We start from the raw sequence: 18,478 nt of genomic DNA, 5'->3' as shown, positions 1-18,478 counted from the left end.
GTGTCACGTGTTATATTGTGCGATATTTTAAAAGCTTAATGATGTAATGTATATAATGTGCATAGAAGGTAATGCGCCAGTAATATCATGACATGCGCAGAGGGACTTTTAGTCAAAATTGAGGCAAGGCTGTTGCCTTCACGAGCGGTTGTAAATATGAGAATTTCTTCAAATCCGACGTTAAACCTTGAACTGATATGATATTCGTGGTACAGGACTGTGTTAGTCAAAATAATATATTACTTATAATTTATATTATTAATCGTATTTGTCTAGTCTGTATCGTCTACTGTAGCATAAATTGCACTTTGCTGATTAGCTTCTGACATGTACGAGTTTCTGCTGATAATTTAATGCAGCATCAAAAGTAACGCTTCGGACGTTGGCAAAGTTTAAACTGTCAACACACTGAAGAGTTATTCATGTTCAAACAGGCCAGCTTGTGTAAACTGGTTTTTCTAAAGCAAATGTGAGCCTACTGTGAGTGTCAGAGGAAAGACAGATATGTTGAATGTCGGGGGTGTACATAAAGCAGAGGACAGACATGGAAACCTGCGCAATAATGTCAGCGCTGAGCAGACCCGCGGTGGAGCTGACAGTTATGGATGTGTACGACATAGCAGCGGTGCTCGGACAGGAGTTTGAGCGGATCATCGACAGGTTTGGGTGCGAGTCTCTGGTCGGGGTGGTGCCCAAAGTAGTGCGGGTCCTGGAGCTGCTGGAGGCCCTGGTCAGCAGCGGAGCAGCCGGACAGGAGGCCGAGGAGCTGCGGAGGGAGCTGGATAGGCTGAGGCAGGAGCGGAGCGACAGATACGAGCATGAGAAGAAGCACCAGAAGGTGTGTGTTACCTGTGTGTTTACCTGTGTGTTTACCTGTCTGTTACCTGTGTGTTTACCTGTGTGTTTACCTGTCTGTGCCACTGTGTGGGCATTTGTGCTGTGACCTTTCAAGGTAGCATAAGTTACTGAGGCACATCTACGATGATATAAGTTCCTACAATCCTCTTTTTGTCTGACCAACAGTAAAAACAAATATTGTGGAAGCATCTTTGCAGACTGACTGAATATATTAATTTAATTACAATTAATAAATTAATTTACAATTTTATATTGAATTTTCATATTTTAATATTGTCAACCATAAAGTGGAGTTTGTCTTTGAATACACATGGTTGTAGGGAAAATGAAGATTGCATTATTTTATTAAAATTGTAATATTGCATAGGTAAGTGGCAAATGAAAACGCTATTGTTAGATTACATTTTAATTACGATGTAGTCTTTCAAATGCTTCCATAGACAAAGTAGATATTATGAAGGATATTACTATAGGATGATATTATACTATATTACTATGCATCAGATTATTGTAGTAGTAAGGTCAGTGTGGCTATCCTAAATACTACTTCACACATTGCTTTGCTATCATAATGATTAGGGAACAATTCATTTATTTGTGGTATACTTTACACTTAACATTTTTCATTTACAGCACAATTTTATTTCCACAGACATATAAACAGATTAGCACAACAACGTCAACAGAAATATTTTACAATAAGATACACAAGCGGAAGAACATTGGTTGTTTGTAAATACTTCTATATTACTACAAATATATTTTTTGTGCAGCATTCATTTAGTTTGTGCCACGTCTCATATGAATGTTCTATTTTTTCCAGTTCTTTTTTAACGTATCAGCACACTCAATAAACTGAAGTATTGTTGACTTTGTCAACCCTCACGTCACCCAGCTATATCGACCCTTTTCGAACAAATACAAGTACTCCGTGCATGTATTTGACTGTGCTGGTGTTTTCCCTCTGTTTTATTTTCTTCTTTATCTATTATTCCCAGGAGTTGGAGCAGGTGGAGGATGTGTGGCGAGGGGAAGTCCAGGACCTGCTCTCTCAAATCACCCAGCTTCAGGCAGAGAACAAGAGGCTGTTAAAGAGCCTCTCTCTCAAAGAGTCCCCCGTCACAGAGGAAGACCTGCAGAAGCAGGAGGGTAGGTTGTCTGCTCTCATCCTGGGTTCGACTGATGGGTTTTGGGAGGTTACAAGATGATTTATGGGATAAGAAATGTTGTTGACATTGAAGAAATATATAAGTTTCTTCAGTTATTCTGGTGGAATAACCTAATGTAATGTTTCATTTTCAAATGATATGGTGATGAGTCCGGATTGGTATGTATCCCAATATTGACATGTTATAAGTCATTACTTGACCGATCAACAGTGGCCTCATGCTATCTTACATCAAATGTATCATGTACCATGCTGTGAGTTATACTGACTTTAGATTTGGGAAAAACAGAGCACTTATTTTAGATTTGGTACTCAACCCGTGGCTGCTGGAGCAGCAATGAATTATCTATTTATCAATTGATCGATCAACAGAAGATTAATGGCCTGCTATTTTGACAATTGATTAATTGTTAAAGTAATGTTTAATGCAAGATTGCAGAAAATGCTGCTTTCAACCTCTCAAATATCATCATAATAAACTGAAACTATCTTTGGGTTTTGTAGTGACAAACAATAGACAGAAAGTAATTGGCAGATTAATCGACAATGAATAAATAAATAAATAATCTTTAGTTAGAGCTCTAGTATCGGCAGATATCCTGAGTTGAGGTATCAGTATAATTGTCAGGAGGCAAATAGTTTGATCAGTTCATCTCTATATGATAAATATACAAAATATTGATGAGAGAATCGTCAGTTGATCTTTATGAACTTTAACTTAATTATTGTCTCCAAGGGTATTTTGTTTGCAGCCAGACATTAAACTCATAGATCTCAGGAATGTAGCAATGAACTTGTCTGTTTGAAGTCTTGCCATGCATGTTGTGTTGTACAGAATCTTGTGATGATAACAAATTAGTTTGGTCTTGGCTGAGAGTTCCAGTACAGATCTGGTCTATGTTCCATATGTGTGCTCACTGCAGATTTGTGCTGCGCTGATTAACCATCTGCTGCACGTTACACATATTAATCCTATATAGTCACATGGGGTTCTACAGTACATGCTGCATGCTTGCATATTGACATGAAAGGGGAGGCTGTTAAGAGAAGCAGTCAGAAGCTTATAAAGGAGACTATTTTTGAAGCGAACCAGAATATATCGCTCTCGTGTGAGACTTTCATGGTGGCTGCAGCTAATCTTACCGTCAGGGCCACAGTGCACGCACGCACGCACACACACACGCACACGCACACGCACACACACACACACACACACACAATTTAATTTAATGTATTAATAGGGTTGCTGTTTGGCACAATTGAAAACTGATGGCTAAGTGTATGGTAAGAAATGAATGAATCATCCTATTAGATTGCATTATGAACATAATAATTTTTTCTGTGTTTTTTTATGATATCCACAGGAATGTCAGAGAAGGAGAGACAGGTGATGAATAAGCTGAAGGACTTGGTGGATAAGCAGAGGGATGAAATCCGAGCTAAGGACCATGAGCTGACATTAAAAAACGAGGATGTTGAGGCGGTGAGGATTCAGACTATATACAGCACGTATTCTGGCACCTGACAAACTTTTTACATTAGTTTAAATTGTACACAAAATACATTTCTTCAACCATAGCTCCAGTTGCAGCAGCACAGGCTGATAAGAATCAACCAGGACCTTCGTCATAGGATAGGAGTGATGGAGGCTCAGGGCAAGGTGCTGATCCAGCAGAGGGCTGAGCTGGAAGCTGCAGCCCAGGCCCGGCAGCAGGAGCTGGGGGCTCTGCAGGTGGAGGTCACAAGGCTGAGAAAGGAGCTCCAGGGCTGGGAACTGGATAGAGAGGTCGCTGCTATTGAAGCAACCTCTCTTACCAGATCTGGGATGTCACCATCTACATCACTGTCTACATCACCTCTGATGACGGTAAGAGACTTATTTTAAAAAGGCTGTAAAGTATGAATATAACTAGAATGGCACTCAGAGAGCGCAGACCTCCGCCACGGCCAATGATGCATTCACACGCTCCTTGGATGGTCCCATTCCCCGAATTTCTTTCCCCCGAGTTGTTCTTCTGACTTCGGTGTGTGCATAAGCTTTAAGTCCTAATGTGAAAACAACATTAAAGCTACGAATAAGATGTGTTGTATTTTATTGTACTTAGCCATCAAACCAACATTTACTTCTTCTGCCATGTTTTTGCGTAAATAAGACGGCAAATCTTGGTGACTTTCTAAATGGTTGGACGACTTTCAAGTGAATTTTCCCAGCCGGGTACTAATTTTCCAGATTAATTCTACACCACATGAATGCAGCACAAATGCCCTATCTCTCAATTGAGCTTATATATCTGTCCCGACATTCGGATCTGCTCCACAATGTAATTGGTTCTTCCTTGGCCCATGCTCCACCCTTCCACCAAGTTTCATGAAAATAGGGCCATCATTTATTCTATAATCCTGTTGACAAACAGACAGACAGACAAATAAAACAGGGCCGAAGACCTCATTGGCGGTTGTAATTAGGTTGTAATTAGGTTCGACCACAGTTCATTCAGTCTGGCAGGTTTTGAAGTGCCTAAGTGGATGTTTTGTGTTACCAATCCAGTCCTCGGCATCTAACGCCACCAAACCAAATTCCGTGTGGGTGGAGTGTGGAGGTGACCCTGGCTTCCTGGCAAACTGCTTTGAGTGTGAAAAGAGTCCTTCCGTTCTCCCGAGGTCATTGAAGAGGGAAAATAATGACGAAGAGGGTGAAGAAGACGAGGACTCTACAGCATTGTTACTGGTAACACCTGTGTAACTCTCCACTGTACACAGTCTGACTGGTTATAGCAGAGGACCATGATAAGACTAAGGCACAGGGCATGATCACTCTGTCATGCTGCTGTCTCCCTAAAGCCTTACAGTCCTTTTAGATACATTTCCTACCCCTTGAAACATTTGCAAAATCTTTTTTTTAAATGTCTGCTTTGTGTACATCAACTTACAGTTGTACATCTTTTCCTATTTTAATGTCGCATTGCCCTTCTTTCGTGGTGCGACTGCCAACTGTTGATGAATTACCACCACCCCCTGCAGTTGGCAAAAATATTAACCCCCATGCTCGAGAGAAATGCTGAATGATGTGTGTTTTGACGGCAGAAGGTGTCAGCTGATACAGAGCCAGTGGAGGAGACAGACAGCCTGGAGCAGGAGTCTGACAAACCTCGCTTCACCCTGCAGGAGCTGCGGGACGTCCTGCAGGAGAAGAATGAACTCAAGGCCCAAGTGTTTGTGCTGCAGGAGGAACTGGCATATTACAAAAGGTACATTTTGTTTCCAAAACTAAGATTTTACTAGTCTCAACTACACATAACACTGATGCAAAAGTTAACAGTTACCTCTTCCATATCCCTCAGTGAGGATTTATGGGATGACGTCAACTCTATTGTTTGTCCTCCATCTCCTCCTCCATGCTCCAGCTCCACTGATCAGGCTGAATCAGGAATTAGACGCTTGTGAGTAATGAGTCTCACTTGACCCTTGCACACTTTTCTTCATACACCAAAGTCGACCTTGGTATTTGTCAAGAGGACCAGCACTTCACCAGCCTGGTTTATTTTCTACTGTGGCACTCCCTTTTGGTGTAATGATCATCATAATGTGTCTTACAGACATCAGAGAAACATACTTAAAGGCAGGATGAGCAGTGAATTGTGTCCACCATTTTTTAGATGTTGATGCCCAGAAACGTCCCGAACACAGCAAAGTGAAAAGAAAAGATAAATTCCAGGCAGAGGGCAGGTTCTTTTTGGAAAATCTGACAAATTTTGCCTTTAACTGATTGTACAGGAATCTGTAAAAACAACTAGCTCTTGTTTTCATGTGAGGTGTCAGTCGTGAGTGTCACTGTGGTTCATTGTGATCACAACAATGTTTAAAATGCTTTTTGTGTTTTTTCTCTAATTCTAAATTTCCCTCCTGTCTCCTCCATCTCCGGACAGGATCTTCACTGCCATAATGCCGATGGTGGCAGCCGGTTTGATTGCGGACGACCCCACCTTGTTGCCAATCAGAAGACTTTACTTTGTATGACCATGAGTTTAAATTGTTTGATTCTCTTATTTTTTCCCCACATTGGTCAACGCCAGTTTGTTTCTCTCAACAGAGTTTGTCAATAGACAAATTTAAAAGAATTGGTTTAATGGTTGCATTACTTGGTTGTTTTAAACTAAATCTGTATGGTGTTTATACACTTGAAACTGTGTAAATGAGACCAAGTCAACTTTTACGATACATTTTGGTAGCATTTTAGCTTACTTGGTAAGAGCTTTCAATGAACCTGTGTAGTTAATATGTGAGATAACTGGCCATACCTGGAAACTCTTATATTTATTTATGACCTTTTAGGGTTTTTCATCACCTGTCAGTGCGTCACTTTATATATTACTTTTAAAAAGCTATGCTACGTTTGGTGTAATGCTGCACATGCTGCTGTAATGTCAAATAAATTAGCACCAAAGTTTCCCATTACATTGCTTGATCCAAATACAGAAACAGTGTCCCTGCATTCCCCAAAGGATGAATTGAGTTTTCACACTTTTGACTTATTTAGCTGAATAATGACAGCATGTAGAAGAAGTGATGTTAAGATGTATCTGATTATATAACACATTATTGTTATAGTGTGATGCTATTGTGCCACTGTTTGAGTTAGTGTTCTTGGTCCCTTAGAATTGATTGTTACTGTATGTTTGCAGCACTACAGTGTGGCACCACACCTTTGTGGTTTACACCAATACAATCATACTGGTAAAACACCAGTATAACCAGTACACCTATTCCAACAATAATAACGAGTACTGTAAAAGCATGACCTAACAACATATATGTGCTGGGTTGCATCTGTAAAATAATGCTTGTTCAGAAAAAAGTAATAAAGTTTTATTTTTCAACTTTTGAATGTTGTTATTTTGTTACTATCAAATACTCATATGGCTAATAAAGAATATACTAGATGTACGTCGTGATTGTGTCCTTAACACAAATGTTGATAGTTTATAGTATTATCTAGAGATTTTGTGAATGCAATAATCTTTTTTTTGTTTTTGGTAATTTCACTCTAAAATGAGCCTTTATTAAACGCCAGGGGATAAATTCAGATATTACAGTAGCACAGGGACAGAAATAAGTACTGATATAATAGAGAAAGTAAACAATAAATAATTGGAAGTATATACAATTAAATAGAAGTTATCAAATAAATGTATTGGGGTAAAAAGTGCAATATTTGCCTCTGACATGTAGATAAATGAAAATACTCAAGTAAAAGCACATCAAAATTGTATTTGAGTAAATGGAGGCTTACTTTGTTACTTTCCACTACTGAGTATAATACATTCTAAATATAGTATAATCTAACAAAACATATATAAATCAGTCCATACAGGGAGACAATGGAGAGGGAGAGTGTGACTGAGAAAACAAAGAAAAAATAGTACAACAAAAATGTATAAAAACATCAAATCACGTGCTTTCTCACCTGATCAGGAGATACGTTGACAACAGAGAGCTCTCACTCACACTGCCTACATTACCCACATTTCCGTGACGTGGAAAAGCAGACCCGCGTTCACGGATCTACAGTGTTGAGGGAGTCATCTTGAGTTATATACGATCTTTGTACTTACCTGTCGCTAGGATACTTTGCCCTCCTCTACTGTCCAGCGAGTCACGTCATTGGTGGATGAGTGAAAGGGGAAGTTGCTGCTCTGTCTGGAAGTTAGTTATCTTCTGTCAATAAAAGTGTTAAACCCAAGACAAAAGGGAAGATAGTGCTACTTTTAGAGCATTATAGAAAAACAATAACTGTATTCTGGCTTTTGTTTCTGTAGGAGTCGCATCCGTCTGTCATGGAGTTCGGGGAAGAGTCGTCGCCCGCTCTGGCTTTCGACAAGGACGCGTTTGAGCTCACGGTTGAAGATGTGTATGACATTTCATATGTAATCGGGCGAGATTTGTTAAAAATAAGCAGCACGGGCGAAGAAGTGTCGGGTTTACAGTTCAGAATAGTCCGCGTGTTAGAGATGTTCGAGACTTTGGTTAATAAGTACAACTTGTCTCTGGAGGAGCTGAAAATGGAGCGGGACAACCTGAAGAGTGAACTGGACAGGATCATCAAGGAGAGCTCCTCTGGGCAGGGCACGGTGAGTGTTACAGTCTGTCCTGCGCAGTTGATTTATCAGACTTAAAGTGCACGTTTAGAGATGTTTTCCTATCTGATATTAAAGCAAACAGCGGGACCAAACCAGCTGGTGGTGGACCTCACAGACCCCAATAGACCTCGCTTCACCATGCAGGAGCTGAAGGAGGTTCTTCAGGAGAGGAACCAGCTCAAAGCTCAGCTCATAGTGGCTCAGGAGGAGCTGCAGCTGTACAAGAGGTGAGTAACTGGGCTTTCATTATCGATTAATCTGCCGATTGTTTTCTAATAGTGACACATGTCCATCCCATTCAAGTCCAAGTCTTTAAATATAACAGATAAAAACCATATTAGTGCTTTAATTAATTGATAAGTGAAATATTTATCAATGATCAAAATACTCGATTATTATTCTGTTGACCGATTAGTCGCCTAATCGTTGCAGCTCTAACCTGAAGTCCAAGTGTTGCTTTTGTTTTTTTTAATTCATGTCACCTCTTTTGCATTGTAAGTGCATTATAATGTGAGTATAATGTTTATTTATGGAGTTGTTTGTGTTTTAATGTGATTTTAAGTTCGTTTTTTATGGGCGTATGTTTTAATATTGTTATGTGGTTTTCTCTCATTATGTGATAGACAATCAAGTTTTTTTAAATATTGAATCTCCATTTACATGCATGAGGAGGACAGAGTATTAGAAACACTTTAGTACAATTTAATACAACACCAACAATAACTAAGTCAACAAAACTGAACATAATAAGCTTTCCAAAGACGGGATTTATTGCAGGGCTGTTGTATAATACTACATTAGATTATGTAGATGTTGATAATAAAGTCGCTGTTACTCCAACATGTCCACTGTTAGACAAATCATATACAATAGTGATGTATACTGACATCCCTAAAATGGACACCAATATCCAGTATTATCCCACCCATATGTCGTAACTCATACAGAATCATATAGTCTTTGTATAAATATAGACATGACAGACTTGTAATCAACTGGTTTTCAAAAAAGCACACTTTTATTCCGTGTAATGTAATCCTGAATTAAACGGCAACAATATCAGCAGCACATTTAGGCAAACGTCCCCCTAGAAATGACCTGTGCTGATCTTATAAAGCTAACATTTGCCTCCAATTTAATTGCTACTTTTACCTTTTTGATAACAACACTGATTCTAGGGGAATAGTTTGATTCAATCTCATGCATATAGCTTCAATTTGATAGTGTGGACTTTTGATGAACTTCGTATGTGAGTATTCTCAGTGACCATAAAGCTCTACTTTCTTCTGCAGTGGGATTCTGCCACAGGCTGAACCAGCCATAGTGGAAGTGGATCTGGAGACACCAGCACCCACAGAGCACAGTAGATCCACAATCAATGATGCAAAGGAGGAGAAGACAACCATAGGCAAACTGTGAGTAGACCAAACAACGTTCATTTATTGTCACTGCCGTCACACAACGAAAAGCAGTTTTAGTCCCTTTATGCTAAACTAGAAAAAATGGAATACAGACAAATGAATTTGCAGACAACAAGGATGTAATTTGAAAGAATTAGCACAAAGTAACATTTATTTTTAGCAGTAAGTTTAAGATGGCATGGTTTCAAGAAGAATTTCATCAGCAACCACATGATGTTGAAGTAAGCTAGCAGGGAGATTGTTCTCGCAGCCTGTTTCCCGTCTCCTAATGATATACTTGTGACCAAATGTATTCATGCTGATGTGGAGGATGTTTGTGTGAGCGCTGAACGAGCGCAAGAGAGAATGTGGAAATCGGCCAAACTACTGCAGCCATCAGTAATCAGTCTGCCGTGACTCAATGTAGCTTTCTCACACTTTTAAAACTCAGTTTTATTTTTTGTTCCATGTGTCTCCTCCACCATGCTCGGGGAGAAACTTCTTCTAACTGGCCGTTTTCTGTTTATAGGTTTTCATTCAGGCGAAAATAAGAAAAACCTTTTCACAAGAATTGACCATGTAGAAGACAAACGGGATTTGTCGGCACAATTTTCTCATCATTTGACCACTTTCATATTGATCATTTTTTACAATGTTTATTTTTAAATCTAACAAGCACTGTATTTTGTACTGGTAATTTGTACCTAAGATTGTTTATGGTAATATAATTGCTGTAGTAGACATATATATATATATATATATATATATATATATATTACGTGGAAAGTTTGGTGAAGATATGAAATGAAACTGGAAAGTATTATCCAACTAGTATTGGAAATTATGTTGAATGCATTCACTCAAAATGAAGTTATTTAAAGGCTTGAAAATGTTGTTTTATAAATCAAAATTAAGTCTTCAGGGGGCTTTATGTTGGTCTAGTAATCTAAAACAAATGTTCTGTCACTCAACTGTCTAATAAAGGAAAGAGGGGCCTCACACCCTCAAAATGTAAAATAATTAAATGGTGGATTAAACTTAAATATTTATAAAGGGTTATTTCACATTGATACAGGTTCTGATGTCATGTCAAAGTAAACAAATCACAGCAGACAGATTTACACTAACTACATGATTAGAGTTCAACATAACGCAGTTATCAGTTATTCAAGTCATATACCAGAGTCATGACTTCTATAGAGATGTTCCTATTATTGGACAAAGAGCACAATAGAGCAACGATGAACATAACTTTATTTTAGTCTTAATGAGCTTCAAAACTCAATTACTATAAATCATTCATATGGTTTTCTTTTAAAGCAGCAGTGAAATAGAACAAAAAAAGATTGTAGTTATTTCAGTCAAGTCTTTGTAGCGCTGACATACAATAGAAACATAGTTGAAAGACAAAATACAGTCACAGATTTTGAACACACTTTGTTTATCCTCACCCGTCTTTCAGTCTTGAAACTCCTTCACAATACTTAAGTACAAAGTATCATTACCTTCAACTGCACTGTGGGGTAGATGTCAATATGACATTGTGTAGCCCCATTAGACTATAGGATAAGGCGCGTACCACGTAACAACATTCTGGGCTCCCTCCCAGAGAGGACCTGGTTGCAGGTTATATTCCACACGGTCAAGTATCACAAAAGTGTAACTAAAAAGTAAAAATAAATCTCCAAGACAAGTGGAGGAGGGTGTCTTTTTAAGAACACAGTCTCAAATCTTCACAATTAACCATGCCACAGTTGGAATGAAAAGTCAGTGTTTTATTCCTTAATTTACAGCACAGGTAATAATTTACAATAGTGAAATTGAATTATCAATTATATTCATTACAAAAGGAAACCCAATGGACAATGTGAAACAGTACTTATCCAGGAGAAATACCATTCAAGTTTGCATTACTCTGCTACAATTAGATTTAAAAAATAAAACCATGATAAAAACATTTGCAAAAATACACTCACGCGTTGACGCATTAGCCCTCATTTAAAAACAAAAAACATTTTTTACACTTTGTAAAAAAGCATGTCGAGGACAGCTGATCTATAGCGCCTGTTACGTTAGGCTGAACAGGAGCGAGCACCAATTCATCTCACATATACACATGTCGAGGATTCAGTATTTTAGCCACGGGTGAGCCAAGACTGAGGCTTTACTCCGATCCCCGTAGTCATACAGCAGCTCTTCCTCTGCTTTGATGTCTCTGGAAGCCACCAGGATCAGGTGAGGGGTTCCATCGATGGCGTGAAGCCGCGTCTGGCAGTTTCCAGTTTTACTGTGGTTGATCAGTCTTCCGAGACGGCTCGTTTCCTCTGTAGCGTCCACACTGTAAAGCGTAAACAAATAAATATTGAGCACTCACTAAAACACAAGAAAAGTATCTAAATTAGAGATATACATTTATTTTCTCCTTTTACTAGGAGAAAAAGAAGGAAATCCTAAGGCAATACAAGTCTATTTTTTCGCCCGATCTAGTCAGTGGAGACGATATCATTGCGTTCACCATCAAACCAATATATCCCTCAGATGTGCACCTACAACTATAATCATTCCCAGAAAGTTGAAGGCTCGAACAAAGAAAAGAAATCAAATGAAATAAGAGTGAAACCACATGTCAATCATATTTGGTGATAAGTGGTGACATTTGGACTGACCAGTAAGTCTTGGATTGATACTGGAAGTAGTACATGTAACAGCCTTTTTGGGGATCCAGCGTGTACTTGGCATCTCTTATTTTAGCATCAGCTAGTTCCAGTAGGTCTCCATGGTACTCCACGACAAACTCTGCCTTTTTGAAGCCTGTGGTAGCAAAAATCCCTCTTCCTTTTCCTTCCATGTGTTTGATCTGATGACGTTCAAAAGCAACAAAGTGTGAAACTTAACCACATTACAGTTAGTCATTTTCGTCAACTACTAATCCCTGGCTGGTTGGATTACAAAGCATAGGTCACAAATATGAATGATCTAGATAAAAATACTGCAAAAGCACATGTTACTAGAAATGTATACAATTCTTCCATTAAAGACCACTGATAAGGATTTTTTTTTAACCACTTAGACAAACATCAATGGGCACAAATGGGAGCACTGTAGGTTGTGGAAAGTTTTACATACATAGTGTGAAATGCATCAAACACATTTGGACTGAAATGGGCACAGTACATTTAAAATGTTACCTGCATTCCTTCTTCAATGTCATTCTTTATCAGGTAATCAATGTGTCTGTGTTCTTCGCTCTGTTGACAATTTGAGTTATTTAGTCAAAGTTAAAAAAAACATTCACAAAAAAGAATAATACTCAAAACAATACAAATAACTGCAGGTACAAAAATGACAACGTTTGAAAAAATCTCTCATATAAACCAATAATAAAAATATACAACCCATCAATAGCATTTTTTCATACAGACCTTTATCTCCGCCTTAGTCTTTCTGTTACTCCGTCTGATGGGATAATAGTCTGTGACCTTTCTGTTTTGGGGAGCTTTATTTTCAGTCCTGAAAAGACACATTATGAAAGTAATGAGATTTTGATTGTGCAAAAAAAATGATACAGACATGTCTTTCTGCACTCACTTTTTTGCTCCGAGTTTGCGACCAGTTCTACTTCGAGGTTTGGATGCTAAAACTTTGACGTCTGCTGCAGACCTGCCATTTGTGTGTGTTGTGGACTCTTTTTTCTCAGGCTGGTCAGTGGCTTTCTCTCTGATCCCATGACTGTGACAAGCCATTTCAGGCATCTGCTCTTTGGACTCACAACTCTCAGATTTTATTTCATTAGGCATGTCTAAAATGAGGAAGAAAAAAAGAATAAAATTGACAACTGCCCTAAACATTTGGCCTTAATCAAAAGAGTGAAGTTCTTCCAACAAAAAAGTTAAGTTGTGTCATAAGATCGTGAGTCAGTGAACACTGCCACCATTCCATGCACAGGAAATGTTTGTGCAGTACACGTGGATCTGCTGACCATTCAAGGTAACATAGGGGTTAAGAGAAAGATAGCTGGGAGATCACCAAACGCTGGCATTTCAGATTAGTCAATTCAAACCTTTAAGTTAATTAGGTACTCACCTTTTTTTATCTTGGACATGTCAGGATTAGTTGAATCAGAGTCATTTCCTTCCTGGATCAGCATGCTTAAACTGTCGCTCAGAGGGGATCTAGGTTTGCTTGGACTCCGTAGACTCTGTAAAATGGACTGTACTGTACCAACGCAATCCTGCAAGAATAATTGTTATTTACTTTGGCGAATAAATTACAAACCCTGTGTCATTCACAGGATTAGACTAGAAACACATTCAGGAAAATCTGATGAGATGCAATAAATGAAATGTCATATTTTACATGCATGTGAATTCTGAGTTTTAACAGTATGAGATTTTCACTGTACATAACCACCTCAGAAAATATCACAGCTGTAGGGTATTACACTACTATTATTGTTATTAGTTACAATTACCCTTACAAAAGGAATAGGAACAGAATAATAAACCAGATGTTTTAAAATCATGTAAAAAAAAAAGAAGAAGCCTGTTATACAACTAAAGCATGTTAGTTTACATGTTGGCAGCACTATAGCATGTTAAATTAACAACTAAATGAAAAACATCAGCGGCAAGTTGCACAAGTTCAGAGATGCTCTGTGTAAACATCTCAATGTAACAGTACCAGCTCACTGTACATTACTTTGTACTATGTTAGTGTGTGCTGCTCACTAAGCAATTTCTCAGTTGACAAACTGGTGGAAGTAGTATTCAGTTTTACTTGCATGTTTTTATTTATTTATGCATACATACTTTATATCTTGTATCTTACCTTAAGTAGAAAGTAGCATGAAATGGAAATACAAATGTACTCGAGTACAGTAATTGAGAAAATGTAATAACGTTACAGTCCACCAATGCTGACAAATGACAATGAAACATATGTTGACATCCTAAACTTTAAGTTTCAGCTCTATAACTAAACCAATAGCTATGGTGTACAGAATGGTACACCTTGTTTGTACACTTGAACCCTACACTTTGATTGGACGTAAAGGGCAGTGCACAGCTTGAGGTACATTTTGCGTAAAATGCGCAACTCTGAATCCGTTTCTACGACGCAAAACTGAAGCAGGACCCCTGTGACTAACGTTACCTTTCTGGTGCTGGGTTAACAAAAAAGCGACTTTTATCTTACTTTAGTTGGCCAACACAAAAGCTGTAAACGCGTAAAACCAAACAACAAAACAAACCTTGTTAGTTGCTGGTTTGTTTTCCTTTGTCTCCTTCCGGGAGGGGACTTTAAGTTCATCAGTGTCCTCGGGCTTTTTGTCGGTTCTTAGCACATCTTTCTTCCCTTTATAAACATGGAAATGAATAAACGTAAACACAATGCTGTCAAATTCACCCGACATTATACAAAAGCCGACCATTGCAGAGTTTTATTATTCAACATAACGTTACGTGTATTTAAAAAGTTGGTACTAATTTACGCTAGCTAGCATTGGCTACACATTTACTGTAGCTTGTGTGACATGCAACAAATAGTGAGACAACAATACATTAACAAGTTTACCTTTTGCCATGTCAGTTCCCAGAATAAAAGTGAAAGAAGACGAGGAGTCTATTTATTTTTTGCTGTGTCTGCGCTCACTGCTTCTGCAACGACAAACATCAGAGCAGACCACTACACTGAGGGAGCGCGTGGTGGATTTAAAAAACTGTACTGCACCTCTCATTGGCCGATTCGTCCGGGCGAGAGGGTCACGAGCATGAAAGTAGTTATCTCATTGGCTATGATGTCACACAGCCCGTCAAATTCTCCAAATGTAATTTTTGCAATGAACCAAAATCTTTTACGCATTTATTTTAGCATTGTATACATTCATTTTTCACTTTTTGGACTCGAATAAAAGGTTATTTATCGTGTAAAACTAATAATTATATTAACATTTAGTGTAAAAAATGTCATTATACATTATAAACATAACATTGAACTAATTGATTTTATATAGTACATTTTACATAAATGTAAAAGTTCCCGCTCATTTCACTGGATTTTTTGCTGAATTCAACACTAAAATAATAAGACTGTATGGTGAACTTTCTTTTTTTCTTATTTATCCCAATTCTATTTATTTATTTTAATTAATTAATATATATCATTATGTATATGTATAATTATTTTGATATATATACATATTCTTGTTTCTCTGTACCATAATGTTGAGTATGTCATGTCTATCTTGCCAAAGAGATCTTGATCTCACTGGGAATACCTGAATTGAATAAAGATCAGTATTATTATCAGATTATAATATTTGGCGTACAAAACAAGGTGTTTTTGGTATATACAATACTGAGCAGAAATATCATGATTCAATCAGTAGAATTTAAGATGTCCTATGATGTGACCGAACCACGATTAGAGTAATAAATAAATACTATTATTAATCTTTCTATCTTAGGAAATATATTAGGAGTATTATGAGTCTCTTTTTTAATTTGATGGTTATTCTTTATTAATTTAAATAGTATGGCTGATTGTTTGTATATTCTTATAACTCAATTAAAAAAGAGAAGTAGAAATAAATAATAATCAATTTACTGAAATGTAGCATATTACAATTGTTTTACCACACTTGAAATCTAAGGCAAAAAGAGGCAGGAAGTAGCCTGTGGATATGCTAAACCTCTGGGTAAAATAGGTCTCATGCAAGCTGATACAAGTGTTTGGTCCTGTTTTTTTAATAAGGAAAACAACAACAGACATAGATTGGTGGACAGCAAGTCAAGTGTTATAAATCTTAAACCTGAGGTTTAGGTTGGACAGATTTGTACAATTGTATTATGTGTTATTGTAGGTTGAATTGCAGCTTTGCATGTAAGATGCTATACAAACAAAAGGGTCATTTGATTTGGAACTAATAACAGTAACTTTCCAAGTTTTTATCTTTCAAGCATCAATTTTTATTCAACACAAACATTTTTAAACTGTATCATTTCCAGGTTTGGAGTCTGCAGCAAGCGCATCTTTAAAGAGTCTTTTTCTCTCCAGATTTTCAGTTGCCTTCCTCTTCTTCTCTTGTTTCCTCAGCTCTAAATCTTTCTTCTTTACAACAACTTCACTGAGTTCTCCTTTATAAAAAACATCAAGTTTCTCTCGCATAATGTCCCGAGCACGCTTTCGATTTGTTTCCACAGATCTGGTTTGATGGCACTGCAGGGGATATGGTACAAGAAATAAAAATGGTTAGTAAATCACAAAACTTTGGTTGACAAAAAAACACCCAACTCGAGGCTCATTTAGTAGCTCTTCTGGTGTTTTAATTTATCATAATTTCATTTTTTTCAGGGAGGGTACAAGGACTCCACTGTGATTCTCAAATGTTAAGACGACATGGACAAGAAGTCCTTAAATGTCAACATTGCGTTTCCATGACAACTGAGCATCTGTGGAAGAGCACGTGATGTGATCAAACGCATCAGATCAGCTACTACATGGGCCTTGATGCGAGACTTATTTGTCAACAGAGGTTTCAAACGTTTAGAAATTCAACAACATAACTCTTATTTAGGTCATTAATTCAGATGGATAAAAAACAAACAAGATTAACCTTCACAACAGTCCCACTTGGGATGTGCTTGAGCACCACACAGTTGCTGGTTTTGTTGGTGGCCTGTCCTCCGGGTCCAGATCCTCTCACAAACTGCTCTTTAAGCTCGTCCTCATTCAGGACAGGAAAGTCTACCAAGCTCTTTTTACCGGCTGCTAAAACACGTGTTAGTCCAGTAGGGATCGGACTAAGCAGTGGAGAGATACTGGGAGAACCTCTCCATGATATGACCCGACTGGACCGTGGACTGAACACGCTGTACACACAGCTGATGAACGGGAGAAGCCGCGACATGTCTTTAAATAAACATAATAAGTGACTGACAGCATTACATTACGTTGTATGTCACTAAACAGAACAAAGGAGTTAGACCTACTGTAGACTATTACATTTCCCTGTTTGTTTCACGGTCACGGTGGTTAGGTGCAGTTAAAAATGTTCAGTCTTTTCTTCTTCTACGTTTCCGTCACAAATCAACCAATCGGCAGTCGTTGTGTTTTTCTTCGTGGCCAGAATAGCAGGTCTGTGTTTACTCGCTGCCGCCACCTTGTGTCGTTTCTCTAAACAAAACCCCAGCAGGTAGGACACTGCAAACATGTTTTACAATGCTGATAGTCGACTTTTAAAAATTGAGTCTCTATAAAGGCTCCTTTTGGTAGAGACTTTGAAACACATGATTGTGCGTAAATGGTGGTTAAGGTTGGAAAGTAACTTTCAAATTTAGCAGGGCCATGTCTACAATGGCGAATAAAGCCCACCTGTTGTGTTCAAATTAATTAACAATACACCGATACACATGAACAGTAACACTTCAATGACAGGCATTTAACAGCTACAGCTACATAGGTGAATATATGAAAGCAAATTATGGGATAAACATAACATAAAATAAAATATGTAGGCTAACAAAACATGCCGGAAGTCAACATAGATAAATAGAAAAGTAACTTTTAGATCAGGGGTGTCAAACTCATTTTAGCTCAGGGACCACATACAGCCCAATTTCATCAGTAGATTCACCAGTACATTCTGAAAATGTTCACATTTAATAAACTATCTTTTACAAAACATTATGAACAACAAGAAAAATAAGTGCAATTTTAACAATATTATGCCTCAGTTTATCATTTACACATGTGCATTACAACTTACAGATCAGTCTGTCTACAAAGCTACTGAAACATTTAGTCACAGGGATCTGGAACTGAACAATATAGTATTTTACTTTATGATCAAAACAACTTGTCAAGATCTAGAAATTATTTTAAATTTACATTCATTTCCACATCTGTGTAGTAATCCT

The 18,478-nt window shown here is 37.8% G+C and overlaps 4 protein-coding genes across 5 annotated transcripts; 2 read left to right on the top strand and 2 right to left on the bottom strand.

Annotated features, from left to right (window-relative positions):
• Nucleotides 1–368: 368 nt before the first annotated feature.
• Nucleotides 369–6,908, top strand: LOC115013468 (RILP-like protein 1). The gene is made up of 8 exons (XM_029439799.1): nucleotides 369–838; nucleotides 1,857–2,007; nucleotides 3,391–3,509; nucleotides 3,606–3,893; nucleotides 4,575–4,754; nucleotides 5,111–5,274; nucleotides 5,368–5,466; nucleotides 5,953–6,908. The coding sequence occupies exons 1-8, from the start codon at nucleotides 512–514 to the stop codon at nucleotides 6,041–6,043; spliced, it is 1,419 nt and encodes a 472-aa protein (XP_029295659.1). The 5' UTR covers nucleotides 369–511; the 3' UTR covers nucleotides 6,044–6,908.
• A 744-nt stretch (nucleotides 6,909–7,652) lies between these two features.
• Nucleotides 7,653–10,583, top strand: rilpl2 (Rab interacting lysosomal protein-like 2). Of its 2 annotated transcripts, XM_029440136.1 has the most exons (5): nucleotides 7,653–7,729; nucleotides 7,843–8,154; nucleotides 8,239–8,390; nucleotides 9,456–9,578; nucleotides 10,093–10,583. In XM_029440136.1, exons 2-5 carry the CDS (start codon nucleotides 7,861–7,863, stop codon nucleotides 10,112–10,114), a joined length of 591 nt encoding a protein of 196 aa, XP_029295996.1. In that variant the 5' UTR covers nucleotides 7,653–7,729; nucleotides 7,843–7,860; the 3' UTR covers nucleotides 10,115–10,583. The 2 variants fall into 2 exon arrangements, with proteins under 2 accessions (XP_029295996.1, XP_029295995.1); XM_029440135.1 differs by having other exon boundaries at nucleotides 7,685–8,154.
• Nucleotides 10,584–10,800: 217 nt separating this feature from the next.
• kmt5ab (lysine methyltransferase 5Ab) lies at nucleotides 10,801–15,292 on the bottom strand. The gene is made up of 8 exons (XM_029439844.1): nucleotides 15,135–15,292; nucleotides 14,812–14,915; nucleotides 13,647–13,794; nucleotides 13,152–13,362; nucleotides 12,986–13,073; nucleotides 12,752–12,811; nucleotides 12,230–12,420; nucleotides 10,801–11,901 (listed from the first exon to the last, which is right to left on the bottom strand). Exons 1-8 carry the CDS (start codon nucleotides 15,142–15,144, stop codon nucleotides 11,691–11,693), a joined length of 1,023 nt encoding a protein of 340 aa, XP_029295704.1. The 5' UTR covers nucleotides 15,145–15,292; the 3' UTR covers nucleotides 10,801–11,690.
• Nucleotides 15,293–16,284: 992 nt separating this feature from the next.
• Nucleotides 16,285–17,641, bottom strand: mtrfr (mitochondrial translation release factor in rescue). Its single transcript, XM_029440152.1, has 2 exons — nucleotides 17,176–17,641; nucleotides 16,285–16,778 (listed from the first exon to the last, which is right to left on the bottom strand). Exons 1-2 carry the CDS (start codon nucleotides 17,467–17,469, stop codon nucleotides 16,548–16,550), a joined length of 525 nt encoding a protein of 174 aa, XP_029296012.1. The 5' UTR covers nucleotides 17,470–17,641; the 3' UTR covers nucleotides 16,285–16,547.
• Between the last annotated feature and the right edge of the window lie 837 nt (nucleotides 17,642–18,478).

This window comes from Cottoperca gobio, chromosome 9 (genome assembly GCF_900634415.1).
Source record: "Cottoperca gobio chromosome 9, fCotGob3.1, whole genome shotgun sequence".
NCBI lineage: Eukaryota > Metazoa > Chordata > Actinopteri > Perciformes > Bovichtidae > Cottoperca > Cottoperca gobio.
The sequence above is the reverse complement of the archived record's forward strand: the minus strand, read 5'-3'. Positions and strand labels throughout refer to the sequence as shown.

Bases quoted from the DNA above. Each gene is read 5' to 3' on its own strand.
- LOC115013468 (XM_029439799.1), top strand. From the start codon at position 512: ATGTCGGGGGTGTACATAAAGCAGAGGACAGACATGGAAACCTGCGCA. The intron at 2,008-3,390 runs GTAGGTTGTCTG...TGATATCCACAG, and splicing joins AGACCTGCAGAAGCAGGAGG to GAATGTCAGAGAAGGAGAGA. The intron at 5,467-5,952 runs GTGAGTAATGAG...ATCTCCGGACAG, and splicing joins GAATCAGGAATTAGACGCTT to GATCTTCACTGCCATAATGC.
- rilpl2 (XM_029440136.1), top strand. From the start codon at position 7,861: ATGGAGTTCGGGGAAGAGTCGTCGCCCGCTCTGGCTTTCGACAAGGAC. The intron at 8,155-8,238 runs GTGAGTGTTACA...CTGATATTAAAG, and splicing joins GCTCCTCTGGGCAGGGCACG to CAAACAGCGGGACCAAACCA. The intron at 8,391-9,455 runs GTGAGTAACTGG...TTTCTTCTGCAG, and splicing joins GAGCTGCAGCTGTACAAGAG to TGGGATTCTGCCACAGGCTG.
- kmt5ab (XM_029439844.1), bottom strand. The intron at 12,812-12,985 runs GTCTGTATGAAA...AATTGTCAACAG, and splicing joins AGACTAAGGCGGAGATAAAG to AGCGAAGAACACAGACACAT. The intron at 12,421-12,751 runs GTAACATTTTAA...GAACGTCATCAG, and splicing joins ACATTGAAGAAGGAATGCAG to ATCAAACACATGGAAGGAAA.
- mtrfr (XM_029440152.1), bottom strand. From the start codon at position 17,469: ATGTCGCGGCTTCTCCCGTTCATCAGCTGTGTGTACAGCGTGTTCAGT. The intron at 16,779-17,175 runs GTTAATCTTGTT...TATCCCCTGCAG, and splicing joins CAAGTGGGACTGTTGTGAAG to TGCCATCAAACCAGATCTGT.